This window comes from Acanthopagrus latus, chromosome 11 (assembly GCF_904848185.1).
Source record: "Acanthopagrus latus isolate v.2019 chromosome 11, fAcaLat1.1, whole genome shotgun sequence".
NCBI lineage: Eukaryota > Metazoa > Chordata > Actinopteri > Spariformes > Sparidae > Acanthopagrus > Acanthopagrus latus.
In genome coordinates this window covers 5,793,559-5,807,712 of record NC_051049.1, presented here as the reverse complement: position 1 = coordinate 5,807,712, position 14,154 = coordinate 5,793,559, and the positions used below count along the sequence as shown (strand labels likewise).

At 42.9% G+C, this 14,154-nt stretch overlaps 1 protein-coding gene across 3 annotated transcripts in view; it reads left to right on the top strand.

Moving 5' to 3' along the window:
• The window catches only part of atp10a (ATPase phospholipid transporting 10A), a 35,400-nt gene that overhangs the window by 16,741 nt on the left and 4,505 nt on the right, over positions 1-14,154 (top strand). The window contains exons 11-20 of one of the 3 annotated variants that reach the window (XM_037115001.1): positions 4,079-4,182; positions 4,828-4,954; positions 5,592-5,776; positions 6,580-6,943; positions 10,335-10,411; positions 11,650-11,775; positions 11,880-12,080; positions 12,831-12,911; positions 13,055-13,159; positions 13,954-14,046. In XM_037115001.1, the coding sequence (XP_036970896.1) occupies positions 4,079-4,182; positions 4,828-4,954; positions 5,592-5,776; positions 6,580-6,943; positions 10,335-10,411; positions 11,650-11,775; positions 11,880-12,080; positions 12,831-12,911; positions 13,055-13,159; positions 13,954-13,965 (1,382 nt within the window). In that variant the 3' untranslated portion in view covers positions 13,966-14,046. Of the gene's footprint in view, positions 1-4,078; positions 4,183-4,827; positions 4,955-5,591; positions 5,777-6,579; positions 6,944-10,334; positions 10,412-11,649; positions 11,776-11,879; positions 12,081-12,830; positions 12,912-13,054; positions 13,160-13,223; positions 13,490-13,953; positions 14,047-14,154 lie in introns of those variants that run through there. The other 2 variants (XM_037115000.1, XM_037115002.1) reach the window with 2 other exon arrangements.

The window sequence follows — 14,154 nt, the reverse complement described above, 5'->3', positions numbered from 1 at the left end:
AAAACATCGTAGCAGAAGGTTATGAATCGCACATTCACTCTGAGAATAAGGATCAGTTGTCTAAAGCAGAGCAGCATTTTTTTTTTTTATTCCACTCACATGTGATTTGCAGCACTTTGCAGACAGATTCCTTACATTTTCACCTTTCAGAATGAGAGTCCTGGATAAACCACTATACACTTATCAGAGGGAGCTAAATTCCACTTAGTCATTTCAGTAAGAGGCCATTAAAATAGTTTACAATGTGACATTTTTAATAGATATTTAATGGTCAGTGTTTTAATATGAACATACAACTGAATTTTCCATTAAAACAGGGTTACAAGAATGTCTGTTTATGTTGTTAATTACAGTTCTTAAGAAGAAACTAGTAAGACAGAGGGAAAGTAAAACAACTACTGGAAATGCATCTCTAATGACTTCAAGAGCTCAACTACTATAAAAACCTGTACATCAGGAACTTTTAGGGATGGTAACAACACAGTAACTATCACAATCTAAAATTATGGCCCTTATTGTCCCATTCCTATCTGAATATAAACCTTTCTATAACCTCCCTGTTATATTGTATTAGATCCAGCGTTTCTAATAATGAGCTCATGATCAGTTATTTCTTCATGAGCCCATTATGGCCTCAGAGAACAGTGAAGTGCTGCAAGTCACAGGAATTTGATTTCCTTACATGGGTCCTGATAATTCAGTCATTAGTTGCCACAACCATCCAGTCAGTGAGTTACATGTTGGTTCTGTATGACCTCATGATTACTGCTCAGTGTGAATATGATGTTTTTCTGGGTCTGGACCAAATAAACTGAACTAAAGATATGAAAAGAAGTAGAGACTGCAGGTTTCTCTTCTGTATCAGTTTTAGTATTTAAAAAAAATCAGTTTCTCTCATGTCCCCCTTTTTTATAGAAGTGTCATGCTAAATCAGTGGAGCACATTTTTAAGAAATCTGAATTTGTCTCTTCCTGATTCACAGGCTTTGATTTAGTGACTTGTGATTCTCTTTAGTGTGTAAAATCTCCATAAACTGGCTGTATGTGCCTCGCATGTTTACATTTTGATGGATCTGACCCAACCTGTGCAGCAACTCATCCTGACTACCTTCAGTAAAAGCATGCTGTCATGTCGTTTGAACAACTAATTTATATAATATGTCTGTTAGTGGCTCCGTGCTGTTCATTAGAGGAAGGCACTTCCTCTCTTCGAGGCAGCTCAGCTTCGGATGGTTTCCCTGTAAATTATCCGACGATGACTTTTTAACTGCCACGCATAAATGGAGGAGAGCACTCCCATCTTGTTCTGGCATGTTTTCTCGATGACGCTCAGTCCTATTCTTTGGAGGAATTCTGAATTACAATATGATGTATTGTATTGATTTCCCATTATGACCACTGTGCTGGTTCCTCTGCGTTTAGGGTTGGGCTGTGCTGATTGTTCATCATCTTTAAAGCCCTCTATAGAGCGATGTCTGAGTTGGCACTCTTTGCCAGTTTTAGAAGTTTTTCACTCGCTTAAAATTCACAGAGCGCCGCTGCTGCTCGCTGGAGGAGAGAGACTCTATCGGGACAGTTGTCACACGCACACACCCCCACCCGTCTTCCACCACGTGTCTCAGTCCAGCCGCTTTAATGGCCGACAGGGTGTGTCTTCTCACAGACAACTCACTACTTTGTTTTACCATTGAGTCAAATCCGGCCAATTGGAGTGCAGCGTGAGTTGGGCCTCCTCATAACACAGACCTCCATAATGGCTCCATTCAGGCGACAAGGGAGTTGTTCAGTGTCACTCTAATAACAGAGCACATGGAGGTAGACTGCAGACCCTCGGGGTGTAGAAGTTCCACTGTGTCATTGCGTAACTCCAGTCTTGCTCCTGCTGCAGCTTTCTGTGTAACAGCACATTCCACCTTAAAACACAATTTACATGTTAATGTTTTTCATCCTGAATATCTGTTAGGAAAATCTTCCACTGGTGAGAAATTTAAAGATAGAGTTTCTTCTCTCTGTTGTAGTAGTAGTAGTAGTAGTAGTAGAAGATATTTTCATTTTGGCTGACTGTAATGCTCCAAAGCTTGTACCGTTGCCATGGTATTCGACGCCCAATTCAGTTTTCGAGGGGAAGAGAAGTGAAGTTGTGCTCAAGAGGCCACAGACCGATACAGAAAGCAACAAATCGACCTCCTCCGTTTCATTTAAGTAGTCTCAAAACCTACGTACACTTCCGCCAGTGAAGGCGGTTGCTATGAGGGGGTGTTCGGTCTGAAGCAGTGCCCAGACGGGTGGTGCGTGTCGAAGTAACGTCCGCAACGATGCCAGTTCAAGGTCTCCCTTGAGAATCGTCGATTGTAACGAGATGATCAATGCTATTTACTTCATGTGTCATTGGTTTTAATGTTGTGGCTGATAAGTGTATACACAGTATGCAGTACACATATTAATAGACAGGTAAATAATGACCTCACTGAAGCTTTGAGGCCCCAGAAAAAAGGCACTGGGACTAATATATATAATAGCAGATTAAACAACTGTGTGATTTGAAAAGGGGCGGTCGATATCATGAAATCACAGATCATTTTCTGAACACTATAGTTCAGGTCATGTCTGATGATCATTTTAGCGTCTTTCAGCTCATTGTTTTGGTTTTCCCGGCCACAACTTTGCTGTTTTGGATCTCTTTCACCGCTCTTGTGCTTTTGTTTTCAGCTGTTTTTGACCCTGGAAGTGTCACTAATGCTGCAGCCCAGAACCAAACTGTAGCCAGGCACAATTAGCAGCTAGCTGGTTGAAATAAAGGAGCATTTAGCTGCTAAAGAGCCAGATAACATCCCTCGGGAGTGGGTGTGGGATAATAAAGAGCTAAAACGAGATATTGGACTTGGATTCATCACAAACACGTCTCCAAATGAATGATGATATTGTTCTGTGTATTCTGGATGTGTAAATCAGAGCCTGTTTGCTAACGCGTTAGCTAAAGCAACTGAAAAGGTGATAATATGCCAGTGTTGTGTTTACAGCCCGTTTCCAGTGTGGCCAAAGACAACAAGTTATTGTAGGTTTTGAAGGTTCCCTGCAGAGCTTTTTATTAATAAACTCTCTGTTTGCATTCGGTCGTTACTCACTAAGGCTCTTTGTGTGCGTCCTTGAAGTCTTAACCAATGTGATGAATGCATTTCCTTTCTCATAAAACTTTTGCAGGGCTGCAATGTGGACGATGTCGCTGTGTCGAAACAAACAGGCAGTCACACATAAAAAAAAAAATTGTTAAAAATTTGTAACGACCAGAAAAAAACTCCTCAAGGAAACTTCAACAGAGGGGTGTGAATCCTTTGGTGGAAAATAAACATTGTTAAAAAAAACAAATTTCCACCTGCGTCTGTGAGGCCGTCCGGTCCTCGCCGATATTTGTCGAACTGCTTTCCTTGGAAATAATGTTTCTTCACAAACCTCAAGTGAACAAGAGGAATGTGCCGTCTTACTTCTTTATGAGACGATCGAAGCAAACGATCAGCCCTTATTGACAGTTTTGTGTTAATTTGTTATTTTCAGTAAAAATATAATTTCTGCGTGTGTGTGTGTAGCACTGCCTGCCAAGCTGTTGTGTTATTAGAGAGATTTACAAGGCTGGCGATCAGAGGCTGGTTGGCTGGTGCATCTGTGTCAGGAGACTGATGGAGCCAATCTGTTTGTGGACTGTCCCTCTGCCAAAGAGATGTCCAAGATGCTGAGCCCGAGAGACACTTAATGAAGACTCCATCGCAAAACATGATCCTGCAAAAAAAACATGCACTATGCAGTCATAATAAGATAGTTTAGACAGGTGATTGACATTGATTGCTTTAATTTTTCATCACATTTTGTTCTGTATGGTCTCTATGACTCATATGAAGACTTGTTGAAATATATTGCGGCGCAGCATACATGGTTAATTTAGGTGTGAACACAGATGGCTCTCATGTGCCTCTTGGAAGACGCCTGTGGCAATCTGGAACCAAAATGCTGAACCAATTTCCACCAATTTGCTTAAATTAAGGAGGATCTTCATTCTTCTGTCCTTTTCTTATTCTCTTTTTAAGGAAGCTCCAAAGGGAAACGCCAGAAAAAGATCATCAACCGAACCCAGAACTACCTGAACCTGTACGCTGCAGATGGCCTGCGCACACTGTGCATTGCAAAAAAGGTAACAAGGGATCCATAAATGTCTTAAGAAGTGCTGGACGAATGCCCTCTCTCTGAATAAGCGGCTTTAGAAGTTGGAGATGATGTGTCTCAGTGGCAGTTGGCTGTGTTTGTAGCCCGGCACAGATGATCACATGGACCGGCCCCTCTAAAGTGACATTCTTCGTGACTCAGCTGCAATCTGTGCCACTTTCTCAGGCTGTTAATTTATGCTCTCGCAAGCCGGGCTCATTATATCCCTGCTTGTGCAAAAGCCTGTCACCGAAGCGATGTGATAAAACACCTTCTCAAGGTCTCGCATTCTCCTGCGGATCCTCCTCTGCCATGTAGCCAAAAGAAGCTGCTCCACTCTTACATTTCTTCTGATACGTTAAAGGGGCAATATGTAGAGTTGGAGATGAAAATCAAACACAGAATCTTGACATTTGCAACATTAATGAGGTTGCAATACAAACTCAGAAATATTTGTCCTTTCCAAAAGTGAATAAACAAGCTGTTCTCAGATGAAAATAAGGTCCCAGAACACTGAAGCTAGAACGTTGGCAGGGTCCGCCACATATAAACCAAGTTAAAGAGTGTGAAATTGGGTTGTTCTGTAAGGGCAGCTTGTGTATGCACCTTTAACAGACAATTGTGTGTGTGTCAGATTCTGAGCAAGGAGCAGTACGCCTGCTGGCTGCAGCGCCACCTGGAGGCTGAGACGGCCATCCAGGGAAGAGAGGAGCTACTGTTTGAGTCGGCCCTGCGACTGGAGACAAACCTCCATCTTCTGGGTAAATGTTTGTTTAATTTATTTATTTATTTATTTCAGAGCCTTTCTCTGTGGAGTTTGCAAGTTCTTCCCATGTTCCCCCCACAATTGAAGCATGTTAAAGGTGCAATATCTAAGAATTTTGTTTTAAAATTTTGCAAAAAATGATCAGTGAATGTGAAGAAACAACAGTTTTGATGTTATAAGATCAATATAATCAGTTTAGGAGATATCTAGTGAAGGTCGCATTCTCCCAGTACGGACGGCTATTTGCACAGCTGCTGAGCTAACAAGCTAACGGCAGCAGGTAGCAATAACTCTGGTAATGTGCTGCTCCCTGTTTGTTGGAGAATAAGTTCAACAGGTTTAACAGGTAGATTTCATACTCAAACAACATATCACCAGAGTAACTGCTGCTAACTGTAGCTGCAATTAGCTAGTTAACTCAGCTAGCCATGCAGTTAGCTAGCCAACACTTGCACATGAGTTTTTTAATTCCCTTTTAATTCATTTTGGGTCCTCGGGCAATGAACCATGGCTGCTAACTGCTCCTAATACTTGTGAAGGGTTAAATGCAGAGAACAACTGTGCTGTACATCACATGAGACAATAAAGTTAATTTGATGTTGTGTGTCACCGTCATGCTCCTTCACCCGTAGGAGCGACAGGCATTGAGGACCGGCTGCAGGACGGTGTGCCTGAAACCATCGCCTCCCTGCGGAAGGCCGGCCTGCAGATATGGGTGCTGACGGGCGACAAACAGGAGACGGCTGTTAATATCGCGTACGCATGCAAGCTGCTGGACCCTGAGGAAGAGATTTTGACACTAAACGCTGATTCTCAGGTGAGCCATGTTTCATAAGCATAAAGATTTGCTTCACTGGAACGACAAGTAATCTAAAGAGAACATGTTTTCAGTCATGCTAGCGCCTTTGCCTGGAGGCTACCTGCCCAGCATGTTTCAGATGTTTTCCTGCTCCGACACATCTGATTTATATAAAGTGGTCGTTATCAGGCTTCAGCTGATCATTTGAATCAGGTGTGCTAGAGCAGAGAAACGTATAAACCATGCAGGTCTGTGGGGGGCCAGGACCAGGATTATTAAACACTTTTCTAATGATAGTAATAAGCTACCAGATGGATTACCATGAAATCTGGAACAGAGGCTCATAATGCCCAGAGTACCTAATGACCTCGGTGACCTTTCCTCTTGTGTCCAATACTTTTGGTTTATGTGTTAAGTGCTTTTATACAAATGTTAACACGCTAAACTATGTTGGTAATCATTACTTGCTATATTGCAATAGGGCTGGTGATGATATATTGTTTAATATTCTACAGACTGTATAATGCACATATTGTTAGAGGAATATTAGAGGAATCCAGCAGAACAGCTGTTTCCAGTCCAGAATCACGTTTACTGCACAGACATTAAGGTGGTATCAAATGTCAAACTACTCCTTTAACATAATGTTTTCCTTGTTGAACCACCTTTGTTCAGGTTATCTGAGGACGATCGCTGTGTATAATTCTGTGCTGTTGAAGCATCTGTTTGCCAGATGTGAAGCAGCTCAGACGCTGTGATATTAAACAACTTAGCGATCTGATCCTGAACTCCAGCACGCTCTGTGCCTGTCTCTGAACCAGGAGGCGTGTGCGTTGTTGTTGGAGGAGAGTCTGCACTACATCCAGGCCAAATTCCTCTGCAGTTCCACAGAACAGGCCACGAAGACCTTCCACGGTAGCTTTGCCCCCTTCGAGATCTATCCGTCCTCATCTCCGTCCTCCCACTCATCCTCCCACACCGCTGCTCCCTTCACGGTGCACCGGCTGGGCCTGGTTATTGACGGGCGGACTCTGGCCTACGCCCTGGATAAGAGTTTGGAGGATAAGTTTCTGGCTGTTGCTCGGAGCTGCCGCTCAGTGCTCTGCTGCCGCTCCACGCCACTGCAGAAGAGCATGGTGGTCAAACTGGTGCGGAACAAGCTGAAGGTCATGACTCTAGCTATAGGTAAGTAAAAGGTCGTGATCCACGGTGACACACATTTGTATTCACACACACCTTTTTATTTGAACTCTTGACCCCAATTTTTTTGGATTAGCTTTGACTGCTGATCACTGTTTGACCCCTGATAGTTACCCCGTCGTTGAATTAGAATAACCAGTCCTAAGTAACCTTTTCACTGTGACGCTTACATGTGTTTTAGGTGTCAGACAAATGGAGTTTCACATGAGTTATTTAAGGGTAAAACATGAGATTTTTTTCCCTGAACTAAAAGTAGACTTCAACCCTTCAGGCTATCACCAGGTTGTAACATCCAGTAGCGTCCAGACAGATTAAAACATGCCTGAGCTCCAGGACATAGCTGCCATTAATTCGGATTTTCACAAAACCTCTGATGCCTTTGCTCTTACTTAGTGGCAGCCACTACATCTTCTTTGTTTACATTTAGTATCGGCTACAAATCACAGTCTGACACCCTCTGTCCTTAGACACACGCCTTTCATGCTCACATGGCGTCCTGCAGGCATCACATTTGAAATGCCAACACCACAGAATCTGCAGTATTTGGGGACACGGATCCCCCCCAACACATACACATGAACACACGCAACATGTCAAACCCGAAACAAAAAGTCCGCCTCTGTCTCCACATCGTTCTGACAGTCTCCTACGGAACGAAGATAATTGTTCACAGTAGCTAAATCTGTGAATTTGCTGATGAGAGAGAGAGAGAGAGAGGGCGCAGCACCTACCACTGTGATATCTCTCCCCCTCTCTCTCTTTCTCTCTCCTTAGTTTTAGTTTTGTTTTTTTTTTCCCTTTTAGCTCTCAAAGCAGTCCTCATTTGACGCTCCGAATTCCAGAGGAGGTCAGAATACGTGCGTCAAGGCAGTCTGAAGTGCCTCGTAATGCCTTTAATGCTCATTCTGTAGTTTCAAACAACAGTCGTGCTTCATGTCAGACGTTCAAAGTGAGACACAAAGTAGGTGTTGCATGTACAGAGCAGACCAAAATGAATGTATTATAATGACAAAATGACTCCATTGCTGTTAAAGGGTATCTCCACTAATTCTCCACATTAAAGTGCATTTATAGGTCTATAGGGTTACTGGTGCTTATGTGTGAAAAGTAGTATAAAGATTTTTGTAGCTGCACGTAATCTGATAAACTGCCTCCATTGATGTCACTCAGTGTCTACATTGCATTGTGGGTAATGTGGCTCCATTACTGGACTCATTATGGGCAATTTCAAAAACAAATTATTCGCATCAGTACAGCAGAATCAGAGATATCACCTCTTTTATCCCACACATTCTTTATCCTTTTTTGAAACCTGGTGCATATATGACCCACAATGCAATTGTGACATGTGCAAAAGCCATTGCTGACATTACTTGAGGCAGTTTGCCAGATAATATGCAGCTTCCTCTGGAGCCACAAAAGGCTTCATACGTGTTTTTTCACATGCCGCAGTACTCCCAAACAACCTGTAAACATAGTTTAATGTGTAAAATTGGTGGATATACCCTTTAAATAACCTACACCAGGTATTCTTATATGATGTGGTGAAGCTCCAGGGTCTTCTCCTGCTTTGGTGTCCATATGAGTTGACTTTGAAATTCAGAAAGAAGTGCCCACTCATCAAACGCACCTTCAGCACCCTCACTGTGACCACTGAGTCAAAACAATGTTGTTTTTAAGGCACCTTGGTAATTATACACGTTGGCTTAATGAAGCTGCAGCATAATGGAGGTGACATGAGGCTGCCAGCTTGACTTATGACTGTCTTTTCCCTGTTTATCATTTATTTGTTCCTGCTGCTCTCAGGAGGATCCCACTTCTGCCAACCAAGCATTTTTCTGTCATTGCTATGTTAGCAGTAATGTGGAGGAAACATTCTTTTATTTCACATCTCTGTGGGGACACCGGATGATAATAAGATTAGAGTGGTGATAGATATTAGAGCTTCACCATTACAACAACCTGATCTGCTGACATACAGCTAACAAGAACGGAGCCTCCACCTTCTGTAGTCTATATGTAAATTATATTTTACCTCGCAGTGTCATGTATTATCTTTCTACTGCAGCAACTGAAATTATTTAGTGTGGGTTAAAAAAAAAAAGATGCAATAATTGTGAATAAAATAAGGACCGGATATACAATCTTATCTTTTTTAATATACATCAATAGTGACAAAATGATTAGAAAGTATTATATTATTATTGAGTTAATTAGATATCATTGAGCTTTGGGGTGTTTGTCATTAAACATGTATACCATCTTTTGAAGCCATCCACTTGAGCGCTGGGAAGTTACGATATATCACTATTTTCCAACATTTACACACCAGTCAGTTAACTTAAATAACTTTGTTAATTGATAGAACTGAATATATAAATTAACCAATACATTTTAAAAGACACCCTAAACAGTCTCTTAAGTCACCAAAACCTTGTCGAGCCAGTCCCACATATGAGCCAGCTTAATAAATTGAGAAGAATTGAGCAAAATTCACAAGAATCATGCAAAAGTAAGGTCCCCTGGTGGATACTGGAAGGGAAGGGAAATTAATTTCAAAATGGCCCTTAACCTTTCATCACATGTATCTTCAGCCTCTTAGCTACTGTTAGCTTGAGCAACAACTATGTCATATTAACTCTAAGCGCTGGCCTGCCTCCTGAGTTTATATTACTTACTCGGCATTAACGTGAGGAGACAGTTAGCCGCCACAGCTAACAGTAGCTGGTTAAATCAGTGTTGTCTCAGCTGCTTTGTGACTTTAAATTTTCTTTCTTTGAGAACATTGTCAAACACACAGGGGCAACTTGGCCTAGCTAGCAGGTGATGATTGGGTGTGAAACCAGGCCAGAGCTGTTATTTCTTCACATTTTGTTGATAATTTGAGATTTTATATAAACATAGAGGGCAGGAAGCTTATTTCAAGTATTACTGTGTCACCCTTAGAGCTTAAAAGCTTATTATTTGCACTGTATAAGAAAAAGAGTGTATGTGGTGCTGTAGCTCTTTAGAAATGTAATATCATGCTGGAACACTATTAGCCAGCTAACACAAACTGGAAACCTCTGTTTGAGCACTCATCACCGCCTACCTCTCACATTCAGCCGACGCTGCAGCTCCAGTCGTGTTTTACTATTTTGACAACAAAACCCTCTCTGCCCACCAACACTTCATCTCCCACTCCACCACCTGTGGTGACAAGAACAGCCATCCACAGATCTCAACGTGGAGGAACAAAAACAAGAAAGCTGTTTGTCAGCAGGAGAAGAAGCAGCAAACAATACATGCTGAAATATAAGTTGTTTTCTCTCCAGGCTCAAGCGTTCAGTTTCTGAGTTCTGACTGTTTTCTTCTCTCTCTGCATTTATCTCATCAGGTGATGGCGCCAACGATGTCAGCATGATCCAGGTAGCGGACGTGGGCGTCGGCATCTCCGGACAGGAGGGCATGCAGGTAAACAAACTAAATAAACAAACTGTCTTTGTTTTCATGACTGAATAAACATACTGATTCTTAAGGACAACACAGCATCATACTGTTTTTACTTTGTTTACATGTGGCGGACCCTGCCACCTAGCTAGCTTCAAACAGTGTTCTGGTCAGTGTTTCCTCTGAGAACAGCTTGTTTATTCAGTCAGGGAAAAGATAAATATATCTGAGTTTGGATTATCCACTCATTGATATTGTAGATGAAGTTCAGTTTGAAAGACTTATTTAAAACTACACAATGCTCCTTTAAGCGCAACTCTGTCAGTTAGCGAATGTTTTGGCCCGTACACACCCTCTAATGTCGATTGCCTGTTTGTTGCCTAGTGAGGAAGCTCGTCCTGTGTTTCTGTAGTGAAGCAGGAAGCTTTATGGGCTCTTCAGTCTGGACTCCATGAGCACCAGCTTCTCTCTCTCGCTCTAAGGTCATAACCAATGCTGCCACTCAGGCAGCGAGTGTTAGCATGTAAAAATGAATAAATAAATAAATAAAAGGCTCAGTTGACCCTCCTCCCCCCTCCTGCTCATTTCACTAAAACACCCTGTTCCAGAAAGGTGATCTTGCATAGCAATGATGGAGATTCCCAATTAAGTTCCAGGGGAGGCTTCAGAGGCGCGCTGCTGTGTAGCACATCTGTTAAAGTCTCCGCATCCTGTCCTTAAACGGGCTACTAGATTAATCATCTTTAATCAAATTGGCTCTTAATGAGACAGCGGTCAGTCCTCGGGATTCCGAAGCACGCACACATTTATGATTAACACGCCGCTCTCCTATCAGGAGCTTACTCCCCGTGTAGTCGTTACCCGGCCGTTATTAGAGCGCAGCAGAAACCTTAATTGCTGCACAATGAGGCATCTGCTGTTGTTTTTCTTGTTGACAAGTAATCTTGACAGGTGAGATGTGTCATAACGGGTTAGAAGTGCCGTTTAAAATGTAAGTTATGAACCCAGCTGGACTCCAGGGAAGGTTCTGTGTTAGATGTTGATGGATGAGACTGACAGATTCCTGCCGTTGGAAAGACGAATCCCCAAAAGGTTGACAACTCGTTTAAGGGTTATTGCATTGGAAAGACTCATTAAGAAGATGCAGGCGAGTGGAGCAGAGGCAGCCTGCAGTTATTCCCTAATAATATGTGATGGTGTTGCGGTGGAGAGATGGTGCAGGATGAAGACACTGAATGTCGGGTCCTTCTGGTGTTTTACAGGCGGTGATGGCGAGTGACTTTGCTCTGCCACGTTTCCGGTATCTCCAGAAGCTCCTGCTGGTCCACGGACACTGGTGCTACTCCCGACTGGCCAACATGATTCTCTATTTCTTCTACAAGAATGCTGTAAGACGCTCTCACCTCTGGATATTTTTTTGTAGTGATGTGTTCTCATCTTTCTGTCCCGCCTTCTCATGTGAACTCGTCCTCCTTATCTCTCTTTCCCACAGATGTTTGTGGCGCTCATCTTCTGGTATCAGTTCTACTGTGGATTCTCAGGTTCGGCCATGATTGACCAGTGGTATCTTATCTTCTTCAACCTGATGTTCTCCGCCTTCCCACAACTCATCACTGGCACGCTGGACAAGGACGTGTCAGCAGAGACTCTCCAGCAACTACCTCAGCTCTATGTGAACGGCCAGAACTCCGAGGTCCGGTCTCCGTGTTTATTTGTCCCTATGATCTATTTTTAAGAAGCGAGACTTACTTGGCTTCCCTTCAGAGCTTTCAGCCAAATCTTCACGGCCTCATCCGTTTCATGGATTTTGCTCAATTGAGGATTGAGGGATTGTTGAGTTGTTGTTACAACACATCTGTGTGCTGATGAGGCCATGAGATGTGCCTGAAAGCTCCAGAGGAAATTTAGTATGTGAAATATAATAAAGCATTATTATGTGTTAGCAAACAATGAAATGTTTTATAAACATCAGTTGCAACTTTAGAATGATCGGCTTAATAATGTTGATGAACTACGTGGTATTTAACCAAGCAACGTTAGCTAGCCACATGCTAACGTTAGATCGCTGCGGCTCTTTGTAACAGTTGAGCCGTAAAGGTCTGAGCTCGCTGCTGGATAAAGGATTTAAATCAGAGAGAATGTTTCTACTATCATGTGTGACTGCAAAGCTTTTCAGGAAGCCAGCTGACAGGCTAACCTCGCTAGTTTAAAACGCCTCTGTGATCATCCAAGTGATAAATCAAAAGATTTATGAACATTTGTATAAAAGAAAACCACAAATATCTTCCCATGAAATGCCTCTGTATCAGTAAGCCTTCCATTTCTATTGTTCAAACTATAAAATCACAGTTTCGCCAGCTCTGTTGTTGATCATTATTGATGAGAGTCTGCTCAGTCGAATCGATGAGCCTTGTGACTTTAAACTTGTGTTTTCGTCTTGCAGGAATATAAGCCATACATGTTCTGGATGAACATGATTGATGCCTTCTACCAAAGTCTGGTCTGCTTCTTCATCCCTTACTTCGTGAGTCTGCTTTTAATTTCCATCAGCTCGTCCTCACTCAGTCGTTCCTTGTTGTTGCTCTTGCTCATAATTTCCGCTCTTTTAAACCCGCCTCCTCCCATTCTTCTTCTTCTTCTTCTTCTTCTTCTTCTTCTCCCCTCCAGGCCTACGCTGACTCTGACGTGGATCTGTTTACATGGGGAACTCCCATCACTACCCTCGCTTTATTCACCATTCTGGTGCACTTGGGCATTGAGACCAAAACCTGGGTAAGCAACCTAAGATCTCTTTTTTTCTCTCTCTCTCTCTCTGCTGCTTTTTTCTCTCTCTCAGATCAGCATCTTGGCTTTGTGGAAGCTCTGGTGTAGAAGCTGACAGGCACATGGCTATTTAACTCCAGCTGATTAGATTGAACCAGAAAGCTCTGCAGCATCGGAGCCTCTACAGTATATCAGCCTGACAGCGCTTCTGCCTCCACCTCGCTACAAACTGGCTCCACCACAGCGCAGCACAGCACCACTTCACACTGCAACAGAGCGCCAAAATACCTGTTTATCTTCCTCCCACGTTCCCTCCTTCCCTGCCTCGGTTTTATTCTCAGGTATCTGCTTGTAGTTCTCGTAAACGGCCCAGCAGTCTTTGGTCATGAGCCATTTTAAATTTATGACCCTGCATTGAATCAGAGTCTTTTCCATTATGCTGAGGGCCGTAAATTTAGCCTGACAAGTACATGAAAAATGTCCTTTTCGCTAACTCCCTTCCTGGACATGATGGCCCCTCATGCAGAGGAGCATTCACAGCGAGCAGCGTCGACCGAAGGTAAACATTTCCCAACACTCAGCTGGCAGGTACTTCATTCTCCGGCTGCTCGGGAGCATAATGCATGCATGATCGGTAAACGGCTGTGAAAGTCAATTAAAGGTATTTGAGGCGACAGCAGGCAGCGCTCTTTCTCTTCGCTCCATACAGTAGCTGTGAGGCAGTAATTAATTATGTGCTTCTGTGTGTGTGTGTGTGTGTGTGTGTGTGTGTGTGTGTGTGTGTGTTTATGTGTGTGTGTCAGGAGGGACAATAGCCCAGCGAAGCATTGTGTTGAAGTCAGTCTGTCAGATGTCTATCAGCCGGTCGGCTCCATGAAGCCGCTGGGCGTCAGGAGGGAAGTGTTGCACTTGCTGCCTCAACTCATTAAAGAGCACACGTCCCAAAATTCAATATGTTTTATCCCAGCTTGTTTATTCAGTTATGAGCTAAAGAGATATTTCTG